The 24,825-nt window shown below is 36.6% G+C and overlaps 1 protein-coding gene and 1 pseudogene across 1 annotated transcript in view; both read left to right on the top strand.

Moving 5' to 3' along the window:
• The window catches only part of AP3B1 (adaptor related protein complex 3 subunit beta 1), a 281,724-nt gene that overhangs the window by 137,078 nt on the left and 119,821 nt on the right, over window positions 1-24,825 (top strand). Inside the window, exon 15 of the mRNA XM_060093077.1 lies at window positions 13,221-13,397. Within this exon, the coding sequence (XP_059949060.1) occupies window positions 13,221-13,397 (177 nt within the window). The remainder of the gene's footprint in view (window positions 1-13,220; window positions 13,398-24,825) is intronic.
• On the top strand, window positions 3,237-5,518 carry LOC132485270 (52 kDa repressor of the inhibitor of the protein kinase-like; annotated as a pseudogene).

The raw sequence follows: 24,825 nt of genomic DNA, 5'->3' as shown, positions 1-24,825 counted from the left end.
AGTAACAGGATATTTGCAGTTTCAAGGTATAAATAACCTCATAAGTTATTCTTAATTTAAAAGGGCAAATTATTGACTTTTGACTTTACAACGGAGAAGCCTAGCAGACACTACCTGAACCAAATGAACATAGTTATCATTGCCAGAAGTGGGATTATGTACCTTCTGATAAGATACACTGAATAGAACTCAGCATCAAGTCTGTTGAATTCCTGCCAAAAGTGAATAACTTGAATCTAATCATGAGACAAAACCAAATGAGGGTATTCTACAAAATAATTGTCTTACAGTCTTTAAAAATGCTAATATCATAAAATGGAAAGAAAAACTCAGGAACTTTTGCAGGTTAAAAGAGATTAGAAGGCTATGACAACTGTATGTAACATAATTTTGGATTTTCTTTTGCTATAAAGGATTTTATAGGGATAATTGGAAAAATCTCAATAAAATCTTTAGAATAGTTAATAGTATTGGTTCAGTGTTCAGTTTCCTGGATTTTAAATAATTCTACTGTGTTTATTATATAAGAGCATTCCTTTTTTTAAGAAGTTTACACTGAAGTATTTCAGAGTATTAGGGCATATCTACAACTTTGAGTGATTTGGAAACCAAAATGTGTTTGTATATGTAGAAAGCTAGAGCAAATGTAGTAAAATGTTAACATTTGGGAAATGTGGGTGAAGGGTATTCAGAAATTCTTTTTATTCTTCTTGCAAGTTTTCTATACATCTGAAGTTGTTTAAAAATTAAATTAAATTAAAAATAAATATTAATTTTTGCTCTGTCACATTACATGTCCTCACATTAATATCGCTGTACATCACTTTGCCCACCAATATAAAATGGTGAGGGTAAAAGAACCTATGTTATTGAAAGTATTGTGTTAGTTAGGAAATGTAAAGCTCTTAGAACATTGCCTGGCACACAGCACCGTGTGTTAGCTGTTATTGTTATTTGTGTCCTATTTCATTCTCTTCTTCCTTTAGAACTAAAGTTTTCGGAAGAATTACCTGAAAAGAATTTTATTTCCTTACCTTCAATTCGTCAACCCATCACAGTCTGATTTTGTCTCTCCACCACTCCACTACTTCTGCTTTTGCAAGGTCATTGACTATCTCCTTTTATTAAATCCAGTGGATAATTTGCTGTCCACATCTTTCTTGATCTTTCATTAGCATTTGATTTCACTGACCACTGCTTCCCTTTTGAGACATTCTCTCCATTGCTTCTGCTGGTGTTTCTTCAAACTCTTCTCCATTGTGTTTGTCTTTTACTCTGCCTGTCCCTTGAATGTTGGTTAGTTTGACAGCTAATGTTCTCTAACTAGAGGGGTTGTTGTTTAAGGAGGGGGCAGTATATTACAGTCAGCCCTCATATTCATAAGTTTTGCATCCACAGATTCAACCAACCGGGGGTGGAAATTTTGATCCAGGTTGGTTGAATCTGCATATGCAAAACCTGCGACTGCATGTTTTTTGAAAAAAAATCTGCGTGTAAGTGGACCCATGCAGCCCAAACCCGTGTTGTGCAAGGGTCACCCTTCTTCCTTGTTTGAAGATGGGGTAATCTATACTCAGAGTCTGTTCAGAGGGATCATATTTGTATAATTAAAGGTAATAGATGGCTAGGTTTGGAGCCTAGTAGTCAGGACCAATTTTTAATCTCTCTAGTGGCAAAGTTTTCTTTCCTTCAGAGTGTTATTAAAGCTTGCAGGGCAGTTACACATTTATCTTAAAGCTAAGAATAATACTCACAGGGTCACTTAGCATCTGATCTTCTACCACATTCTCACCACTGTTCTTTGTCTTCATATCTACTGTTATTGTTGATTAATCATCAAAGTCAGGACTTATTACAAAGACTGTGTATGAGAGGTTAAGAGAGTGGATTTGAAAACCAGATGAGTTGTGTTCAAATTTAGTCTCTGCCTTTTACTTGCTTTGTGGTCTTAAGCAATACTTGACTTCTCCCTGCTCAAGTTTTCTTCTCTGTAAAATGGGAACCGTAGTACTAATAACTATAGATCTCTTGTGAGGAATAAATGAGTCAACATATTTGAAACACTTAAAACAGAGCTTCGTGTAAGCTGTAATTATGATTATGGCTATATTTAAAGTTTTTGAGGAAGACAGACTTAATGATAAGGTTTGAATTTAGTAAGCATCCTTGTTGCTTCAATTCTATTTTACTAATTTATTTAACATAACTCCTCTAGTGCTAATCATATGCCAGGCACTATTCTAAGCAACTTAAAAATATAAATCATTAATTTTAATAACAACTCTGAAAGGTAGGTTCTATTCTATATATTTTACGTAAACAAAAACTGAGGCACAGAGAGGTTAAGTAACTTGCCTAAGGTCACATATCTAGTAGGTCTGCTTTCTTAACCAATACATCATGCTGTATCTGTTTTCCATTTCTAGTCTCTCTTTTTTGTGTTCAATTCACTTGCCTACTCAGTGACCTGACCAGGACTTTATTGTTGTTTCCTTTTGATTCCCCTAAATCACTGAGAAATTAGGGATTAGATTGGTCCATATTTGCCCACATGTGAAACAAATGTTTGACATTATTTGTCAGTGATCTATTGATGGGAGATAAGAGGGTAAAACCTTTTCCTCAAGTCTACTGAGATAGACATCCAGCATCCCTGTGTACCAAGCATCAAATTTCAGTAGTATTTTTAGTCATTGTAACAATCACAAATACTCCTACAGGTATTTAGATACCTTTTAGACAAGTGTTACATCATCTAGTAAGAACCACTTTTCTAAGCAAGAACTAATGAACCACAGCAGTGAACTCTAGATTGGGGAAATCAAAGAATAGAGATACACAAATATATGTATATATTTATACACATAATTAAAATGTATAAAGATAGACTAGGAATGTCTAACAAAAGTGCTGAGAACTCTTGAAAAAGAAGGGCCATAATATAAGGGAAATTCTAATAATCTGGAACTAAAAATATTGAACAAGCTTAGAAAATCTAGGGGTAGGATGGGATTGGGGCAGAATAAATGTGTTTTGAAGGTCTCATGGGAGGAAGAGAGGGGAGAGAAGTGAAATTATTTTTGTATTCTCATCTTGTGTTTAAAAAGTAGTAAGGTGCCCCCCACCTCCTGGCACACCAGCCTGTCTCCCCTCCCCAGCCCTGACGGGCAGGCGGGCGGGCGGGCTGCCTGAGGAAGCGGGAGGGGAGGGCTGGGCCGGTCAGCAGGCAGACGACGATGCAGAGCTTCTGCATGGCCCCCAGCTGCACGCGGAAGAGCACGCAGTCGGACCTGGCCTTTTTCAGGTTCCCGCAGGATCCAGCCAGATGCCAGAAGTGAGTGGAGAATTGTAGGAGAGCCGACTTAGAAGTCAAAATGCCTGATCAACTAATTTAACATTACCGATTGTGTGCCAAACACTTTGAGACTTATATGATCCATAGAACTAGTCCTTAGAGGGCAGTTCTTCGAGATAATGCAATACCAACAATATTTGATCTTACCGACCATTTGAATAATCCACACAGACACAGAAAAAACGAATAAAAGAATTGAGTGAAGATGAAATCAGGACACTGAAACAGAAGAAAATTGATGAAACTTCTGAACAGGAACCAAAACATAAGGAAATAAACAACAGCAATGCTCAGGACGCCAGTGCAGAAGAAGGGGGTGAAGAGCAGGATGAAGACTTTTACCTTTAAGCCTTGAAGAGAAGGAAAACAAAGAACACTTAAAATCTTTATTTGAAATTTTAATTCTTATGGGAAACAGAACATACCTCTGGATGGACATGAAGCTGATGAAATCCCAGAAGGTCTCTTTACTCCCGATAACCTTCAGGCACTGCTGCAGTGCCGGATCAGTTCTGATGAAGAGGTTCTGAGAAAGCGCTTTGAGACAACGGCAGTTAACACATTGTTCTGTTTGAAAACAGCAAAAACAGATGCTAGAGATCTGTGAGAGCTGCATTTGGGAAGAAACCCTCAGGGAAGTGGGAGACTCTCCCTTCTTTTCCATCGTCACTGATGACGTGGTGGGCATAGCAGGGGAAGTGCACCTGCCTGGGTTAGTAAGGTTTGTTGATGAAGCTCACAGCCTGAGAGAGGAATTTGTGGGTTTCCTGCCTTATGAAGCCGATGCAGAAATTTTGGCTGTGAAATTTCACACTACGATAACTGAGAAGTGGGGATTAAACATGGAGTACTGTCGTGGCCAGGCTTACATTGTGTCCAGTGGGTTTTCTTCCAAAGTGAAAGTTGTTGCTTCTAGACTTTTAGAGAAATATCCCCAAGCTATCTACACACTCTGCTCTTCCTGTGCCTTAAATACGTGGTTGGCAAAATCAGTGCCTGTTACGGGAGTATCTGTCATATTAGGAACAATTGAGGAAGTTTATTCTTTTTTCCATCAATCACCACAACTGCTTTTAGAGCTTTACAATGTACTTTCTGTCCTCTTTCAGAACAGTGAAGAAAGGGGCAAAGAACTGAAGGAAATTTGCTATTCTCAGTGGACAGGCAGGCATGATGCGTTTGGAATCTTAGTGGACCTCCTACAAGCACTTGTGTTGTGTTTAGATGGTATAATTAGTGACACAAATGTTAGATGGAATAACTGTATAGCTGGCCGAGCATTTGTACTCTGTAGTGCGGTAACAGATTTTGATTTCATTGTTACCATTGTTGTTCTTAAAAATGTTCTATCTTTTACAAGAGCCTCTGGGAAAAATCTTCAGGGGCAAATCTCTGATGCCTTCTTTGCAGCCAGTAGTTTGACTGCAGTGCTGCATTCACTAAATGAAGTGATGGAAAATATCGAAGTTTATCATGAATTTTAGTTTGTGGAAGCCACAAATTTGGCAACCAAAGTTGATATTCAGATGAAACTCCCAGGGAAATTTCGCAGAGCTCAGCACAGTGACCTGAAATCTCAGCTAACCTCTGCGAGTTACTAATAAACTCTTAAGTGTTCCAACAGTGAAACACATTATTCAGGGACTGAAAGATATATTCTCAGAACAACACCTCAAAGCTCTTAAATGCCTATCTCTGGTACCCTCTCTCATGGGACAGCTCAAATTCAATACATCAGAGGAGCATGATGCTGACATGTACAGAAGTGACTTACCTAATCCTGACACGCTCTCTGCTGAGCTGCATTGTTGGAGAATCAAGTGGAAACACAGAGGGAAACATATAGAACTTCCATCCACTATTTATGAAGCCCTTCATCTGCCAGACATCAAGTTTTTCCCTAATGTTTATGCATTGCTGAAGGTCCTATGTATTCTTCCTGTGACGAAGGTTGAGAATGAATGCTCTGAAAGTGGACGAAATCATCTCAAAGCATACCTGAGGAACACTTTGACAGACCAAAGGTCAAGTAACTTGGCTTTGCTTAACATAAATTTTGATATAAAACACGATTTGGATTTAATGGTGGATACATATATCAAACTCTATACAAGTAAGTCAGAGCTCCCTACAGATAATTCAGAAACCATTGAAACTACCTAAGAGACTTTTAAAATTGGCTTTCTCTTATATGTGATATTTGAAAAAATCTGTCAGAAATTTGAAAATATCTTACAGAAGAGTTGTAAGGTGTACGTAGGCCACTTAATCACTGAATATCTCGATCTGTAGGCCTCCCATTGAGTACATTAGTCACTGATAATCTGCCTGTTAAAATGGCCCGTTTGAACTCCCATACTTTGGAGACCTAACTGTTCTTCCAGAAGATAGCATTGAAAGTACCATGTTACACTCTGTGTGATCTCTGCTAATGGCACTTTGGAATTGTATTAGTTAAGTCATTTTAGACATAACATTTATCGCTGTGGATCCAGTTATCAGGGATTGAGTTATCAGTTCTTTGAAGAAATAAATTTTGAGGAGGTATGGGAGGAAGGAATACATTTATAAAACGTTACAATGAAGTTCATGACTGACCTTTGAATGGCAGGAGTTTTAAATATGCTGTTAAAAATCCGTAAGGGACAGTTAAGAAAATTATCAGACTGTAAGAGAAATGTGTGAGCTCGCCAAACAAGAATTTCAGTGTAGATTTTGTCTTTATCAAATGAAGTTAAAGGAACAAGTTATAGTTAAAGTTTGAATGGAAGAGCTTACCATTGTTTTTCCACATCTGGTTGTTGCTGTTTACGTTCCTTTATTGAGCCTACATCCTCATAAGCTTTTTGAACACTTCTGTTTCATGGTCAAGACAGGATCAGAGGCCATGGATACTGACAACTGATTTGTTTGTTTTCTTGGTTTTTTTCCAAGACTGTATCTACTGCCTCATCTTGATTTACAAGCAAAACCTAGAAAAACTACGAAAATAAGTGTTTTGTAGTTTATCTAGGAATAATACAGAAAATATTGCTGTTATTTTTGGTGAAGAAAATCAATTTTGTATAGTGTATTTCAACCTAAATAAAATGTGAATTTTGTTAAAAAAATAGTAAGGTGAAAATAGCTTATCTTGGGTTGAAAACAGTGGGTTTTGATAGGGAAAATAGTTAATTCCTTGTTTATAAAGAATGATGGAGAAATATGTGTCTGGTTATGAGAAAGAAATAGGAATGTGGAGTTCTGTATTTCCCATCATCTTGTGCAGAATTTAGTTAAAACTTGTGCTTTTTAGCTTGTTCTGCTCTTGTTAGAAAGGAAGAGGTAAAGGCAAGGGAGTATTACGGCTTTCAGGTGAATGCAGCTGCTTATACATGAAACCTGTGGTAGTATATAAGACACATATCAAGCAAACCACAGACTTCGTTGGAAGAAGAATTTGTTGTATTTGATTATGTCCCTGTGTGGGGCTCAGGAGAATGTTTGATTGCATCGACTTTCTCTACGGCAGTTGTTGGAATATTAACCAAGTACATACTTTCTTACAAACCTATATAGCAAAGCTTGTTTTTCTGTTTTTGTCAGATAGAAGATAACTATTAGTGGAATACAAAATATGGTGGGAATTCCAAATTCACAAAAGGAAAAAAAGAAAACCAAAATGTAAAGTAAATAATAAATTTTTAAAAATTAAAATGAAAGAGTTAAAATCAAGAAGTAAGATGGAAGAGTAAAAATCAAATATAGCCTACTCTGAATATGAGTGGATTGCATTCTCTCATTAGAAGACAGACTTCAAATTGGAATGAAAAACAAAAGCCAGATAGAGGCCAATTATAATTAAAACACCATAATCAAAGTGATAAAGGTTGAAAATAAGAAAGTAGGGAGAGAGACATTAAGTGAATATCAACAAGAATTTAAAATTAATTAAAGGCTTTTAACAGGATAAAATGGAACATTATAAAATGGGAAAAAAAGACCCAATTTACAAAGAAATTAAGAAACCTAAACCTATGTGCACAAAAAATATGGCAACCAAATAAATATGTAAATGAAAAATCTATTGGAAATGCAAGGAGACATAGATAAAATACAGTTTTGGTGGGTGACTTTAATATGCTTGTCTCGAATTAGATATACCTCATAGATTTTTAAGTGAGATGTAGATGTAAGGACAGAGAAATTAAATAACAGAATCAATACTTGATATAGTAAATATAGCTAAAATCTTATACCACTTTTATGGATGTATCCTAGAACATTTACAAAAAATCATTTACTTAGACATAAAGTAAACTTAAAGCTTTTATATATATATATATATTTTTTTTTTTTTTTTTTTTTTTGCGGTATGCGGGCCTCTCACTGTTGTGGCCTCCCCCGTTGCGGAGCACAGGCTCCGGACGCGCAGGCTCCGGACGCGCAGGCTCAGCGGCCATGGCTCAGCGGCCATGGCTCACGGGCCCAGCCGCTCCGCGGCATATGGGATCCTCCCAGACCGGGGCACGAACCCGTATCCCCTGCATCGGCAGGCGGACTCTCAACCACTTGCGCCACCAGGGAGGCCCCAAAGCTTTTATATTTTTTAACCTTAAGCAATAACATAAGAATTAAGTATTTTAAAATGGTACCAGAGCAGTTGTGAAGCAAGAAATACACTTTTAAATTAAAGTTTAAAGAAAAAAATACAGGCTTTCCAAAAAGCACAGAAAAAGAAAATACTTTAGTCAAAATGCGTGGGGCATGGCTAAAGCTGTAACTGTCACTATTTTTAAAGTAAAGAGACCAAAAATAAAAGAATTTGATATTTGTCCTGAGACATTTGAAAAATAACAGTGAAAGAAAGCATAGAAACCTAAGAGGGATCAGAGATGATTGTGTAAAATGGAATACTAAATGAAGATAGTTGAAATTGATAAATACATCTTAAATGTGGTCCTTTGGAAGGATAATAAAGTAGAAAATCCCTCCTGATTCTGATAAGGTGGAGAGAAAGCAAAAGTAGACAAATTGGGACTGTGATATAGAAGAGATTAAAATAATTATAAGAAAATCTATATGCAGTTCTATAGCAAAAACCCCCGAACTTTGGGAGAATGAAAAGGTGATGAGTTTTTACCATTAACATACCTCAGGAAGCTGAAGTGCTTCAAGTGGGACAAGGAAGAAAGAAGCAAGATGGTTTGTGATGCATGACCCTAAAAATGGCCAGGGATTGGTGGCACAAGTTACTCCAGAAGAATGTGGTGAGGGGTGTAGCCAACAACAGCTTCAAATCAGAAGTGAATCCCCAGAATCGCTGCTCCAGTCAAGAGACCTATTCACAGAACAATGGCCATGTGGAAAAGAAAGTGGGCTTTATTAATCTGACCAAGCACTTGAGGACCTATAAATGTGGGCACCTGATTCTAACATGAAGCCTGAGAGCCTTAAATGAGACCTATTTCTTACTGAATCTCTGCCTATCTGACCTAAATCCTAGACCTCCTGGATTTTAGAAAGAGCCAATCTGACCAGTGTCAGAGGACAAGAGTACACGATTGAGCATGTTTTCCCTCAGTACCTAAGCCACTTTATCAGGGCAAAATCCTGGGCTCATGTACCCTCTGGGAGGAGGAGGAACTGAGGTGACAGCTAGACCTCTTCCCACCGTGGCCACCTTACTTATCCATAAAACCAGAGGTAAAAGGAAGTGGGAAAATGCCCCATGTGCATAAGTGTGGGAATAGGCAAGAAGATGGCCTAGATCTGCCCTGAAAAAAAAGGCTCGCTCTGGGGAAGCTGCAGGAGGCCTTAAGGGAGCCGTTGCACAGTGTGGCAAAAGAATAGGTGCAAAGGAATAAACTTTCATTTGATTAATGAGTAAATGAAACTCATTGATGTGAAATTGTTTGTCTCCATGATATATGTATCAGTCAGGAACCAGAACCAGTCTTCTTGCCTTTCTGGCCAGTATTCTTCCTAGAGTATAGTGCACTCATTGTCTCTGCCCAGTGCCCATGGCAAACTCTGGATCTAGACTTGGAGTTCCAGTCCTAGTTGTATCACTGACAAGCTGTGAGATGTTGGGCAAGTTTCTTATTTCCTTTGTGCCCCAGTTTCCTCATATATCAAGTGGGGATAATGGTAGAGTCTCCTTCATAGGGCTTTTGTGATAACTGACTGAGAAAACAGGTAAAGTACTTAAAAACAATGCTGGTAAAACATGGTGGGAGCTCATTAGATGTTAGCTATGTAAGTTTTTAAAAAAGAGAACACAGATTTTATTGTATTCAAGACTTTGATTCCATTTGTTATGTAAGTGGCATAGTTGAAAATCTGAAAACTAAAATTTAAATTAATTCTGTATTTAAAATTCATTTATATTGAATAATTTATGTTGATAGGGCAGTCAACTGTCCTGATTGTGAATATATTTTATCCTTTGGAGTATCCTTCATTTGTAGTAAATACTGCTTTGGGAGCAAAGTTCTTCCAGAATGAAATGCACACTACCTGAGGATTGTTCTAAGAGGGTTTCACATTATCTTTAATGGGACAGGTGAAGGTTTCACATTATAAAAGAAGAGTTGAAAGATGTTATTTGGTAGACTACTGAGCAATACTGAAGTAGCGCCTTAGCCTTATGTACTCCGTGCCCAGGTACCTCATGAGCGCCTGCCATTTCACAAGTTAACTACACTTGCCCTGCCATCCCCACTTAATCCACACTCAGGTTTTCATGCATATTGAGTCCACATGCAGAATATTGAGTCTGATGTGCTGTTTGCATGCAGTTTGTTTAGATGTCTACTGATTTTGCCTTTGACAAATTTAAATAAATAAAATCGATGTTTTTGCAGGATTTACTTTACACTGTTGCATTGTGCAGTGAGCTGGTATTGTAACACAATAGCTTTTAAATTGAACTGCTTACAGAGTGATCTGTAAAATCTTTTAGATGTCTTTCTATAACTGTTGTGGTCAGCTAGGAAACATTATTTGTTTTTGCAGGCAAGTTAATGGGGTAAAATGGCAGTGGAAACTGCCTTCTGGTAGAAGGTTTAAAAAGTGCACTTAACCACTTGCTCAGGGCATTTAGAATAAAGAATCAGGCAAAGTCATTTACAATCCAGTTTGTCTTCAAAAATATTGAAAAAAAAAGTTCATAATGAAAGTATTATATGCATACACGTGTGTTATTAGTTTGGCCTTAGTTCCGTGTTCCTGTTTGTTCTGTTTGAAAAGACCGTGGAGGACAAAAAGTGACTAATTTTCTTACTTGCTCTTTTTTCAGTTGCTTCAAATCTTTGAAAATAGTGGCCATGGATTCATAGTATCAGTGGTGTACAAATAAGAGTCTTATAACTTAATTGGGAGAGAAAGGCAGGGCTGAAATTTGAAAATCTTATTCTGATTCCAGCCAAATGCACAAAAGCATTGGGTTTGTCAGTTTTCTAAGCTTTTTAATGTCATCATGGAAAGATTGGTATTAGTATATTTATAGTGATATTATTTCCTGTTGTGAAGAAGTTTTCTATGTTTGTGTGTGTGTGTGTGTGTGTGTGTGTGTGTGTTATTTATTTGGTTGTGTCGGGTCTTAGTTGCGGCAGGCGGGCTCCTTAGTTGCGGCTTGCGAGCTTCTTAGTTGCGGCAGGCAGGCTCCTTAGTTGCTGTTTTCTATGTTTTTAAAATAGAAATTTTCTTACTTAGTTCTGGACTCTCTGAATATGATCCTGGCCCCGCCGGCCCCCCCCCCGCCCCCTAGAGATTTTCATTGTGAGCCTTAGAACATACTGATTTTTAATTTTTTAAAGAGTTATATTTTAAATGTATGCATTATGAATGTTTAGAGTATTTAAATATTATTATTTTAATCTTGATATATTAATGAATAGGAATATAAACAATTTCTTAGACCTTTTGGGGGTTGTCTTTTTAATTGCAAAGAAGTAAATAAATAAATAAGTGTATAACCAGAGGAAAATTAGTTAAGGTGGGGAATAGATGTGATATGTCATAGAATTCTAATTTTTATACTGGTAATTTATAATAAAATATTTAAGAAAAATAAATCTAGCATAACTGAAATCTGAAGTTGCCCATATATTCTTATTTAGACATACCTTTCATTATGGCAGGCAACTTGAATTGCTTTTTCCTGGAGAATTTAATGTACCACTCAATTATTGTTCTTTAGCCCAATTTAAAATAATAGATTGGGAGTAAAGTCTTAATGCAGTGTAACCTTCGGAACATTAGACATAGCCTCTTTCTTTCCAGAAATCAGTATACAGTAAGGATATCAGTTTTATCATACTACGTGAATAGATCTGTAATAGCATTTAGTATTTTACTCAATACTTATACTTAGTACTTACACTTATTATGTAAGTATACTGATTTCTTCTCTCTTACTCAACTTATTCTAATATTAATTTAAAGATGATACTGTTATCACATTATTTGAAAATGTATACTTGACTTTAAAGTTTTCTGACGACCTCATTCTCCTTCTGGGGAAAGACTTAGCGGTGTCTTAATAATGTTATGTTATTTCTTGAAATGGAAATTTCTTGAAATGAAAACAGTTTTGAAGGAATTCAAGGTGGTATATATTGTGATAAAATTCTAGCTGTGCAAAGGTCCTCATTCTCACTTCCTTACCAGTTGTACCGTGTACAGCTGTGAAACTATAACGCAAACATGAGGACTTTATTTGAGGAAGTAGAAAAGGCCTTCATAAAGAGTCTTCCCTCTTCTTGTGATGCTACCTCTTAATGATAGCCATGGGCTTTTTCATTTATTATTAAAAGCAAATTTTCTATACTAGGTGAAAATGTTCGCAGAAACTAATTTACATACCCCTTCAAATTCCTTTTGAAGGATATTGAAAGGGGGAGGATACAAATAAACAAATAGTAATAAAACTAATTTGCATGCTCTAAATAAAATGTTGGTCTTAATGGTGCTGGTGGAAGGTTTCCAATTTGTAACAAAGCATTTATTTTTAAGAAACAAATTATATGGAAATGTAGTTTATTGAAAATATATATAATGCCAAAATGCAGTATTGGACAGATTTATCTTATTCCCGTTTCTATTGTTGATGACCAAATAATAGACCAGCATTCATGATTTTATAAGCAGGCCTTGATGATTTTGTCAGTTTTATTTATTTCCAGTGCTGCAGATATAGATACATAGAAGACAATAACAGTTTTGATTTGGAATCACAGTCTTTAATGGGTCTATTCCTTTTTCTGTATTGTCCATGAATTCTCAAAACGTGGTTTGCAGACTGCCTGTCTACCGAATTATCTGTAATGCTTCATGAAGCATGGATTCCTGGACCCCATCACAGAACTACTGTCTTAGAACTGTTACCAAAACCCTACAGTTTTAGTCATAACCCTAGATGATTTTTATAGGCATCGAGGTTTGTGAACCAATGCCCTAGAGCAGAGGTCGGCGGACTTTTTCTGTAAATTGCTAGATAAGTAAATATTTTCAGCCTTACGGTCTTTGTTGCAACTACTCTTCTGCTATTATAGCACAGAAGCAGCAACAATGATAAATAAATGGGCATGGCCAGACAGATTTAGCCTAAGAATTGGTGGATCACTGTTAGAATCAAGATTCTAGACCAGTGGTTTTTCCTTTATGAATCTTTTCTTAAGCATTATCTCTGAAATCAGTTTTAATCAGAATTTCTGGTAACTGAAGAAAATTCATAAATACAGGAGGACTTCCTGGATATATGTTAAATGAATTAATAGATGATAAAACCTTTATAATATTTAAAGCCTTTTCTATGTTAATATTAAGGAGAGTATGATTATATTATTTGTAATATTTGTATATAATCTGCTTCTAATATTAGGTTCCTGTGGCTAGAGCAAGTATTCTTTGGCTAATTGGAGAGAACTGTGAACGAGTTCCTAAAATTGCCCCTGATGTTTTGAGGAAGACGGCTAAAAGCTTCACTGGTGAAGATGATCTGGTAAAACTGCAGATTTTAAATCTTGGAGCAAAACTGTATTTAACCAACTCCAAACAGGTAAGAGACTAATCCTTAGTTTACCTATGTGAAATCTACTTTCCTCTTTGCTCTGATACATTAGTCCGTTCAACAATTACCAGGTGCCTATTTCTTTTAAGGTTTTACTTTAGATGGTAGTGGTATAAAGAGATGAAATTCTGGTCTAGTAGAGGAGAAAAACATAAAAAAATGAAATAGTATGTGGTAAGTGCTATAATAGAAGTATTGTGATACAGTGGAACTCCAGAGGAGAAAGTTATTGAAAGTCTGAAATAGAAGGAGAGAGGTCAAAGTTTCATAAAGGATAAGACTCCTGACTAAGGGCTTGTAAGGAGTAGTTTACCATACAGAATAAGGAAAGAGGCGAGCAGGGGGTCAGAGTCATGAAACAGCTTGGTGCTTTCAGGAAACTTAAAGCTGAGTTTGGAAAGGTAGGCAAGGGCAAGACTTGGAGTGGCAAGTGCTATGGACTTTGTCCCCCATGTGAAGGGAAAACCATTCAGTATTTTTTAATAGTGGTGTAATTAACCAGATTTGCAGTTTAGAATATTCATTTTTTAAATCAATTGACTTTGAGGAACTGTTGGTAAGAGGAATAGCCTCTATGTATAAAATACATAGAATCGGGCTTCGCTGGTGGCGCAGTGGTTGGGAGTCCGCCTGCCGATGCAGGGGGCGTGGGTTCATGCCCCGGTCCGGGAAGATCCCACGTGCCATGGAGCGGCTGGGCCCGTGAGCCATGGCTGCTGGGCCTGCATGTCCGGAGCCTGTGCTCCACAGCGGGAGAGGCCATGGCAGTGAGAGGCCGGCGTACTGCAAAAAAAAAAAAAAAAAAAACATAGAATCACTGCTATGTATTGGGGTTGGTCAAAAAGTTCATTTGGGTTTTTCCGTAAGATGTTGCAGAAAAACCTGAACAAACTTTTTGGCCAACCCAATATAAAATAGGGTCTTTCTCATTCTTCTTCCTTTGTCTGAATAGCTCTTCTCTACAGGTGGAGGACTTAATCTGGTCAGTGAGACTGGAAAAGGATTCTTGCTCATTTATACCTAGGACTCTTAGTAGACTTTATGCTCTGTGTCCTGTCTCTGTTTCTCCTTAATTTTTCTGACTGGGACTCTTACTTAGCCTCTGTGATTCCCGCCCCCCTCTAGTTCCCTCTCTCTGTCTCTGTTCTTGTCCCCCTCCTTCTCTAAAACTCTCTCTAGCTGGGTATCTCTTTGATAGCCTTTACACACGCACGCACTCCATCTACCGCAGTCTAATGTCTTTGTCATTCTCTCCCTCTTCCATCAGTGTTTGTGTCTCCTTTTTTGTATCTGCTGTGTATCTCTCTGTATGTGTCTCCCTCTCATTCTGCCTTCTCTCCTACCCATAGATCACATTCTTTCTTTAGTAACCTGATATTGGCCATTCACAATTTTCAGGTTGACTCCTCAAATTCATGTATTCATTCATATACTTTCAGATTGTCTTCATCCCTAATTGTGATGTGAGTTGTATTACTATGGCTTTTGCTGATTGGTGTACCAAACTTGTGAGCAAATAATTGCAGATATTTTGAGCATATTTCTATGATTTAGATTTTATCTTTACATTTTAAGTCAATCTTTGAAAGGAATCAGTTAATCATTTCCAAGTGCCATGTAGATTAATTCATGCAATGAGTTATTTTTAAAGAACTGAGTAAAAGAGAGGAAACCTATGTTTACTGTTGAGTTGCTTGTTTATTGATAAAAACACTGTTTTAGCCTGACACTCACTGTTCTTACTAAATTCATGTAGTACTGTGAATGTCAACATAACACCTAGAATATTATGATTGTTATGGCTCTATCATAACAATGGTTTGGCTACTCTAAGTGAGCTTACAGATTATCATAAAAGAAAAGTAATACAAATTAGTATGTTAATCAAGACTGAAGTAGATATGTCTTACAAAACTAAATGAAGGTTCTTTCCTTGGCTCTCTTCTTTGTAGCTGTAAATAACCAATAATGGAATGTAGTACTGTGTGTTCAGAAATTGTAGAGTGTATTCCATATCTTTTTATTAAATGAATCTGAAGATAACATAGATTGCACTCAGCTATTTTTTTTTCTTGAATTCGGTTTTGGAACTCAGCTTCTGAAGTGTTGTATTGTGTATTTTAGAATGATACTTCAGGATAACCACATAGACTTGACCACCAGCTGGTGAAAACATAGTTATGTTTAGAAAAAACAACTCATTGTTTTTAAATGATTAAATATAAAAATAGATGGACAAAGGTATCCTGTAGAGTTGTGTTCTGTTCTCCAGTTTCTCATTTCTCAAGAAAAGGAGTTTGAGAGAATTCATAAATGAAAATTAACATCAAAGGATGATTTTTTTATGTACCATCAGCTTGACTGGGTTTTTAAGTTGCATGATTCATAATCCCTTGGATGTGAGATGAGACTAAAATGATTGCTTTCACCTAAATGTAAAAAAATTATTTTCTATATGTGTTTATTTTAACCATCTTTAACACTGAACTAAGAAGACCAGGCCACAGAGTTCAGGGACCGGTTTGCCATGAAGTCCCAACATTTATTTGTAGGTCTGTTTTCCCTGTGGCCTAGATCTCTCAGTGAGCATTTTAAGATTTTTTATTGAAATATTTAGTTTTAGGGGATGGCTACATTGATTTTATAAGATTTGGCACATTGTGTTCATTTGTATACCTAAGGAATGATTGAATAATAAGCTTCTTTAATATCGCAAATGTTTTTACCTGGTGTAAAGAAGAATTTGAAACTTAGTTAACAGTTTGCTGTTGGTATGGTTGAGCAGACTCCTACTGGACAACTATAAACTCGGGAAAAATACAAAAAGTAAACAACCTGCCTAAAGTCTCAAAAGAGTAAATAAAAGTGGGAAGATTCTGAAGGGAAATGGACACGTGAAAGAAGAGAGTGGCACAGAGTGAATTTCCCCACTTTTATGGCTCTTGTCCTGAGTTCAGGGTACAGTTGGCACTGTACACAGAAGCTGAAGCCCCAGAAGGAAACCCAGAGTCCTTCTGGTCTGAGGAAGTAGAGGACAGAGTTTAAGAAAACTATGGGGAATTCCCTGGCGGTCCAGTGGTTAGGACTCTGCTCTTTCACTGCCGAGGGCCCCGGTTCAATCCCTGGTCGGGGAACTAAGATCCCACAAGCCGCTTGGTGAGGCCAACAACAAAAAAGAAAACTACTACCAAAGATATTAAAAAGTTAAGGAAGAATTCTAGAAAGGAGAGAGCCAGTGTGGGGAGCCTCAAAATCTGTGAATAGGGCTTCCCTGGTGGCACAGTGGTTGAGAGTCCTCCTGCCTATGCAGGGGACACGGGTTCGTGCCCTGGTCCGGGAAGATCCCACATGCCACGGAGCGGCTGGGCCCGTGAGCCATGGCCGCTGGGTCTGCGCGTCCGGAGCCTGTGCTCCGCAACGGGAGATGCCACAGCAGTGAGAGGCCCGCGTACCGCAAAAAAAAAAAAAAAAATCTGTGAATACTTTTGCTCAGGTCTCTGGCTCACACCTGAACCACACATATGCATGGTGGATTCAGAACAGCACAGTTAATAATAAAGGAACTGAACTGGAATTTGAACAGCACTGAAGCAGACAAAGTTTGTACTTTGAACCCAACCTAGAGTATAGCAACATCCAGGGTCTCTACAATATAACATTCATAATGTCCAAGATAAATCCAAAATTACTCAATATAAGAACTAGAACAGGGAGTTATTGTTTAACAGGTATAGAATTTCAATTTGTGAAGATATAAACATTTCTGGGGATTAATGGTGGTAATGGTTGTATAATACTGAACTACACACTTAAAAATGGTTGCAGTGGTAAATTTTATGTTTATTTTTACCACAATAATGAAGAAGACCAGGAAAATGTGATCAGTTTAAAAACAAACAAACAAAAAAACAAAAACCAGAAACCGACTTCTAGATGACCCAGATGTGGAAATTTGCAAGCAAAATTTTGAAGCAGCTTTTGTAAATGGTTGATGACATAGAGGAAAATGTATTCACAATAGATGAAAAGATAACTCTCAGCAGAGAAATAAAAACTATAAAAAATAATAAAATGGAAGTTGTAGAATTGAAAAATACAGTACCCCAAAATCAACATTTTATCTATCTTTAGCATTACATATTCTTTGATATTTTAATTTTTTTCAGTATGGAGATATAAAGCTGTTCATATAGTTTTTTAAAAACTCTGTTGCCTTATGATTAAGACTCTGTAGATGAACTTCTTCTGTAAGCTTCTTTAATTTTCTGACTCTGAGCTCTTTCACATGGAAGTTTAGAAAGCAGTTTAACTGTATGTGATGCCTGCCATAGAACTATTTAATGTCAATTACTGGGAGGCAGGTGGTGATTCAGAGTACAGGCTCTAATGTTAGACTGTCTGACTTCAAATCATGTTTTGCCACTTACTAGGTACATGATTTTAGACAGATTATACAATACAACCTACCTAATCTAATTTCTAATCTGTAAAGTGGAAGTTATAATCATATAGTCAGTTATTTATAATGCAACATATATGTTCCTAAAAATCATTGTGCTTTACAGAAACACACAATTAACAACCACAGGGATTATTGCAAAAGTGAAACCAGAGGCACAACACTCAAAAAATTCATTGGTGACACATAAAAAGAAAAAAAAAAACAACAGTAAAAACAAGAGAATAGTTTTACACATGTTAAATGGTTAAGAAATACATAAATACTACAATGAATCTAGTTTTTTACTTTTAGAAGGACCTGACTTGTGGAAACGGGTGTTTTAAAGGTTGTACTTATGAGTTATGTCGTGGAAGGAGGGTTAATTTGAATATGGATAGAAAGTTGTACTGCCAAATGTGACTAAATGTAGCCCATAATACATGTGGTGATCTGAGATAGATGTTTGAGGTGGATCTGTTTCTTTATTCCTGCACAGCCCAGTTCAGCTGGGTGCAGCTTTCTGCCTTTACCTGTTTTTTCTTACTGATGTAATCATGCCAAAGCGAACACAAAATTTACATTGTGCCCAAATTGGCCCTGCTGTGTCAACTGAATTAGAACAAATCCTGCTTTTTCATAAACCTAGTTTACGTTGTTAACCAACTGCTAGATTTTTCTTAGAGAATATGATTATTTACAGTCAGAGAACTAGTCTGGTTATTGAGAATCTCTATGCTCATTTTTAAAAAGCACTCTATTTGGGTTTATCAGCCTGAGAAAAGGGTGCTGAAATTCCTCTTTTGTTGTTATGAAGGAAAAAATTGTATAATATGAATATCAAGAGTAAAAGCACCGGTAGAATACTCTCACAAATAAGAGTAATTTCACTGTTATATGGGGGGAAAAGTTGAACTACACTGAAACCAGTTGAAGTTGCTAAAACTCTTCAGCTCTTAAGACATGGTATAAAAATTTAGCATGACTTCCTTGAAATAGTCTACTGAGGTCTGAGACAGAAAGCTGTGATTTGATTAAACTGATTAATAGCAATTAAAAATTAATGAGTAAAGGGTACATCTGTTTCCAAACTTGCTCTAATAGTGTATCATCTTTTAAATGTAGTGATAAGTAACATAAGTAAATGTTTTACTTAGCTTATGTTTTGTTTTGTTCTTTTTAAAATTTTTTAATTTTTTTTCGGTGGTACGCGGGCCTCTCAATGTTGTGGCCTTTCCCGTCGCAGAGCACAGGCTCCGGACGCACAGGCTCCGGACGCGCAGGCTCAGCGGCCATGGCTCACGGGCCCAGCCGCTCCGCAGCATGTGGGATCTTCCCGGACCGGGGCACGAACCTGTGTCCCCTGCATCGGCAGGCGAACTCTCAACCACTGCACCACAAGGGAAGCCCTATGTTTTTATTTTTAAATATAAAATATTGCAAACCTATAGAAAAGTACAAAATAGCATAAATACACATACAGGCATACCTCACTTTATAGTGCTTTACAAATACTGTGTTTTTTACAGATTGAAGGTTTGTGGCTACCCTGTGTCGAGCAAGTCTGCTGGCACCATTTTTCCAACAGCATTTGCTCACTTCCTGTTTCTCTGTCACATTTTGGTAATTCCTGCAATATTTTCAAACTTCTTTATTACTATATTCTGATCTGTGATCAGTGGTCTTTGATTCTACTACTAAGATTCACTGAAGGCTCAGATGATAGTTAGCGTTTTTTAGCAATAAAGGATTCTTTTTGTTGTTGTTGTTTATTTTTTTATGTTAGTGAGTTTTTAAAAATTGGAGTATAGTTGATTTACAATTTTGTGTTAGTCTCTGATGTACAGCAAAGTGATTCAGATATTTATTATACATATATATTTATTTTCAGATTATTTTCCATTATAGGTTATTACAAGATGTTGAATGTAGTTCTGTGTGCTATATACAGTAGGACCTTGTTGTTTATCTATTTTATATAGTTTGTATCTACTAATCCTAATCTCCTAATTTATCCCCCCCACTCCCCACCCTTTCCTCCTCCTTTGGTAACCATAAGTTTGTTTTCTAAGTCTGTGAGTCTGTTTCTGTTTTGTAAATAAGTTCATTTGTACTATTTTTTAGATTCCACCTATGAGTGATGTCATATGATATTTGTCTTTCTCTGTCCGGTTTATTTCACTTAGTATAATAATCTCTAGGTCTATCCATGTTGCTGCAAAAGGCATTATTTCATTCTTTTTTATGGCTGTGTAATGTTCCATTGTATATATACACTACATCTTCTTTATCCATTCATCTGTCGATGGACACTCAGGTTGCTTTCATGTCTTGGCTATTGTAAATAGTGCTACAGTGAACACTTGGGTGCATATATCTTTTCGAATTATGGTTTTCTCTGGATATATTCCCAGAAGTGGGATTGCTGGATCATATGGTAACTCTATTTTTAGTTTTTTAAGGAACCTCCATACTGTTCTCCATAGTGGCTACACCAATTTACATTCCCACCAACAGTGTAGGAGGGTTCCTTTTTCTTCCTCTCCAGCATTTGTACATTGTTTTTTTAGACATACTGCTGTTGCACACTTAAGAGACTACAGTATAGTAAACATAGCTTTTATATGGACTGGGAAACCAACATGTTTGTGTCACTCACTTTATTGAGGTGACCTGGAACCAGACCCATAATATCTCCAAGGTATCCTATATATGTACCACTAAGATTAAGTCAGTGTGTTTTCCATAATTTTTTTTAAAGGGATGTAACAGGTAGAGCTAAGATCTCAAGTTCCTGTTCACACCTTTCTTCCCCATTGGTAACCACTGTCATATTATTGGTGTGTTTTAATCATACATGTTTTGTATTGTTGTTACATAAGTATGTATCCATAAACAATGTATTTTTTGTTTTGTGTGTTTTCAAATTTTGCATAAGTAGTATTCTATTTTATGTATACTTTCACAGTTAAACTATTTTTACTTAATGTGTTTTTAAAATATTGAGGTATGTAGCTATAGTTCATTTATTTTAATTACTGTCTCATTTTCTTTGAGACAGTTACTTTTTTTTTTCTGCTGTTCAAGAAGAAAGTGCTTCATGGAGTATCCTTAGTACTTACATTTTCTTTGTATCGCTTTTCAGGTTCACTTTTTGATTCTTAGTGAGAAATTTTATAAATCACAGTGATGTTTTGGGGATCCTTCCTGAAGTTTTCTCTTGCCCTGTGATTCGGTCTTTGGAGAAATCTACCCTGACTCCCAGCCCCTTTAATATAACTTAACAAAAAGAGCTCAGACTCTATGCGGTGACATTTATACCCTTTCTTGGATATATTTTCTTGTCAAGTAAATATAACATATAAAGGAAAAACTTACTCATGCTGACAAAAATGTATATACTGTTAAATTTTTTTAAATCTGTTGCTTTTCTACACACTAACAACAAACTACAAGAAAGAGAAATTAAGGAAACAGTCCCATTTACCATTACATCAAAAAGGATAAAATACCTGGGAATAAACCTATCTAAGGAGATAAAAGACCTGTACTTGGAAAACTATAAGACACTGATGAAAGAAATTGAAGATGACACAAACAAATGGAAAGATATACCATGTTCTTAGATTGAAAGAATTACTATTGTTAAAATGACCATACTACCCAAGGCAATCTACAGATTCAATGCAATCCTTATCAAAATACCAATGGCATTTATTACAGAACTAGAACAAGTAATTTCAGAATTTGTATGAAAACACAAAAGACCGCAAATAGCCAAAACAATCTTGGGAAAGAACAGAGCTGGAGGAATCATGCTCCTTGACTTCAGACAATACTACAAAGCTACAGTAATCAAAACAGTATAGTTCTGTCACAAAAACAGACACATAGATCAATGAACACAATAGAGAACCCAGAAATAACCCCACACACTTATGGTTAATTAATCTATCACAGAAGAGGCAAGAATATACAGTGGAGAAAAGACAGTCTCTTCAGTAAGTGTTTCTGGGAAAACTAGACAGCTACGTGTAAAACAATGCAATTAGAACCTTCTCTAACACCATATACAAAAATAAACTCAAATGGATTAAAGACCTAAATGTAAAACCAGATACTATAAAACTCCTAGAGGAAAACACAGAACACTATTTGACAAAAATCACAGCAATATTTGTTTGGATCCATCTCCTAAAGCAAAGGAAACAAAAGCAAAAATAAACAAATTGGACCTAATTAAACTTAAAAGCTTTTTCACAGCAAAGGAAACCACCAACAAAATGAAAAGACAACCCGCTGAATGGGAGAAGATATTTGCAAATGATATGATCGATAAGGGGTTAATATCCAACATATATAAACAGCTCATACAGCTCAGCATCAAAAAAGCAAATAATTTGTTTGGAAAATGAGCAGACCCGAATAGACATTTTTCCAAATAGGCAATGCAGATGGCCAGAAAGCACATGAAAAGATACTCAACATTGCTAATCGTTAGGGGAATGCAAATCAAAACCACAATGAGATATTACCTCACACCTGTTAGAATGGCTGTCATCAAAAAACACACAAATAACAAATGTTGGTGAGGATGTGGAGAAAAGGGAATCCTTGTACACTGTTGGTGGGAGTGTAAATTGGTGCAGCCACTGTGGAAAACAGTATGGAGGTTTCTCAAAAAACTAGAACTACCATATTCAGAAAGATATATGCATCCCAATGTTCATAGCAACATTATTTACAATTGCCAGGCTATGGAAGCAACCTAATTGTTAATCAACAGATGAGAGATAGCCTCATCCACCAGAGGGCAGACAGCAGAAACAAGAAGAACTACAATCCTGCAGCCTGTGGAACAAAAACCACATTCACAGAAAGAGAGACAAGATGAAAAGGCAGAGGGCTATGCACCAGATGAAGGAACAAAATAAAACCCCAGAAAAACAGCTAAATGAAGTGGAGATAGGCAACCTTCCAGAAAAAGAATTCAGAATAATGATAGTGAAGATGATCCAGGACCACGGAAAAAGAATGGAGGCAGAGATCGAGAAGATGCAAGAAATATTTAACAAAGACTTAGAAGAATTAAAGAACAATCAACAGATGAATGGATAAACAATATGTGATATATACATACATATATATATATATATATATATATATATATATATATATATATATATATATATATATATATATATATATATGTAAAATATAGGGTTGGCCAAAAAGTTCATTTGGATTTTTCCGTAAAATCTTACAAAAAGCCATAAAAAAGAATAAAAATTTTGCCATTTGCAACAATGTGGATGGACTTGGAGGGCACTATGCTAAGTGAAATAAGTCAGACAGAGAAAGACAAATACTGTAAGATACCCCTTATATGTGGAATCTAAAAAATACAACAAACTAGTGAATAAAACAAAAAAGAAGCAGCCTCACAGATACAAACTGGTGGTTTCCAGTGGGGAGAGAGAAGGGGGGATGGGCAGTATAGGGGTGGGGGAGGTGAGAAAGGGTTGTTATGAGATTATCTGAAATCATCTGTGTGAAACTTTTGAAAATTGTAAAGCACTATAGAATTTAAAGAATCTTGCATTCAATAAAATTTTTTTAATTAAAAAAATTTAAAGAATCCTGCCTAGTCATGAAGTGATGAAATTGATTAGATAGAACACTAGTACTGCTTAGATTTGCCTCTGGTCTATGTTAAGAATTTTATGTAGTTCGCCTTCCTTTACCAAGTGCATTTGCCAGTATCCTTCTGCTTAAAAATTACAACTATGTGGAACCAATTTTAAATGCTGAATTCTGTACATGTTTTTATATTCCTTAAACTGATATATATCTAAGCTGATTTTAGGACTATTTATATATTTTTTTGATAGGACTATATTTTAAGAGACCTTTTTTATTATTTTGTGCTAACCTATATAATATTTAAAGAAGGCTATTTGAGCAAATATTTACCAGTTTATTACTTGTCAGAGTATTTAGGTAAAAACATGATACCCATATTTTGAGAAGTTTTTTTTTAAATAATGGATTTCTCAGGCTTCCCTGGTGGCGCAGTGGTTGAGAGTCTGCCTGCCGATGCAGGGGACACAGGTTCGTGCCCCGGTCCGGGAAGATCCCACATGCCGTGGAGCGGCTGGGCCCGTGAGCCATGGCCGCTGAGCCTGCGCGTCCGGAGCCTGTGCTCCGCAACAGGAGAGGCCACAACAGTGAGAGGCCCACATACTACAAAAAAAATAAATAAATAAAATAATGGATTTCTCAATAATTATATGGCATTCCCCAAAATTCATTTTCCTGTGTCACAGTTACTTAGAGTTAATCCAAAGAGAAAGTAATTGGTGTAAATAGTGTCTGGATGGCATTGACCATTATTAGTTGGTACCAGAAATGATTCCTTAAATCTAAGCAGCACAGTAATAATAAGACAAAAATTTAATACATAGCTATATATAAGCTATTGAGTATTTCTGTTATTTATGGTACATTTTGTTATTCTCTTTGCTTGTCTTGTATAATTTTATGAATAAAATCCATTTAAATTTACTGTTAAACATCCCATCTGGGTTTTTTTCTTGTTGTTCTTTGGTTTTCTTCCGGCTGCGTAGGGTCTTTGTTGCTGTGTGCAGGCTTTCTCTAGTTGTGGCGAGCAGGGGCTACTCTGTGTTGTGGTGCGCGGGCTTCTCATTGCGGTGGCTTCTCTTGTTGAGGAGCACGGGCTCTAGGCGCGCGGGCTTCAGTAGTTGCAGCATGCGGGCTCTAGGGCGCGAAGGCTTCAGTAGTTGTGGCACACGGGCTTAGTTGCTCCGCAGCATGTGGGATCTTCCTGGACCAGGGATCGAACCTGTGTCCGCTGCATTGGCAGGCAGATTCTTAATCACTGAGCCACCAGGGAAGTCCCTCCATGTTGTACATCTAACCTCTGCCATGGTTTTGTCTAGTGACCTGTAAGATAAAAGT

This window comes from Mesoplodon densirostris, chromosome 3 (assembly GCF_025265405.1).
Source record: "Mesoplodon densirostris isolate mMesDen1 chromosome 3, mMesDen1 primary haplotype, whole genome shotgun sequence".
Lineage (NCBI taxonomy): Eukaryota > Metazoa > Chordata > Mammalia > Artiodactyla > Ziphiidae > Mesoplodon > Mesoplodon densirostris.
Note: the sequence above shows the minus strand (reverse complement) of the source record. Positions and strands in the feature narration are given on the sequence as shown.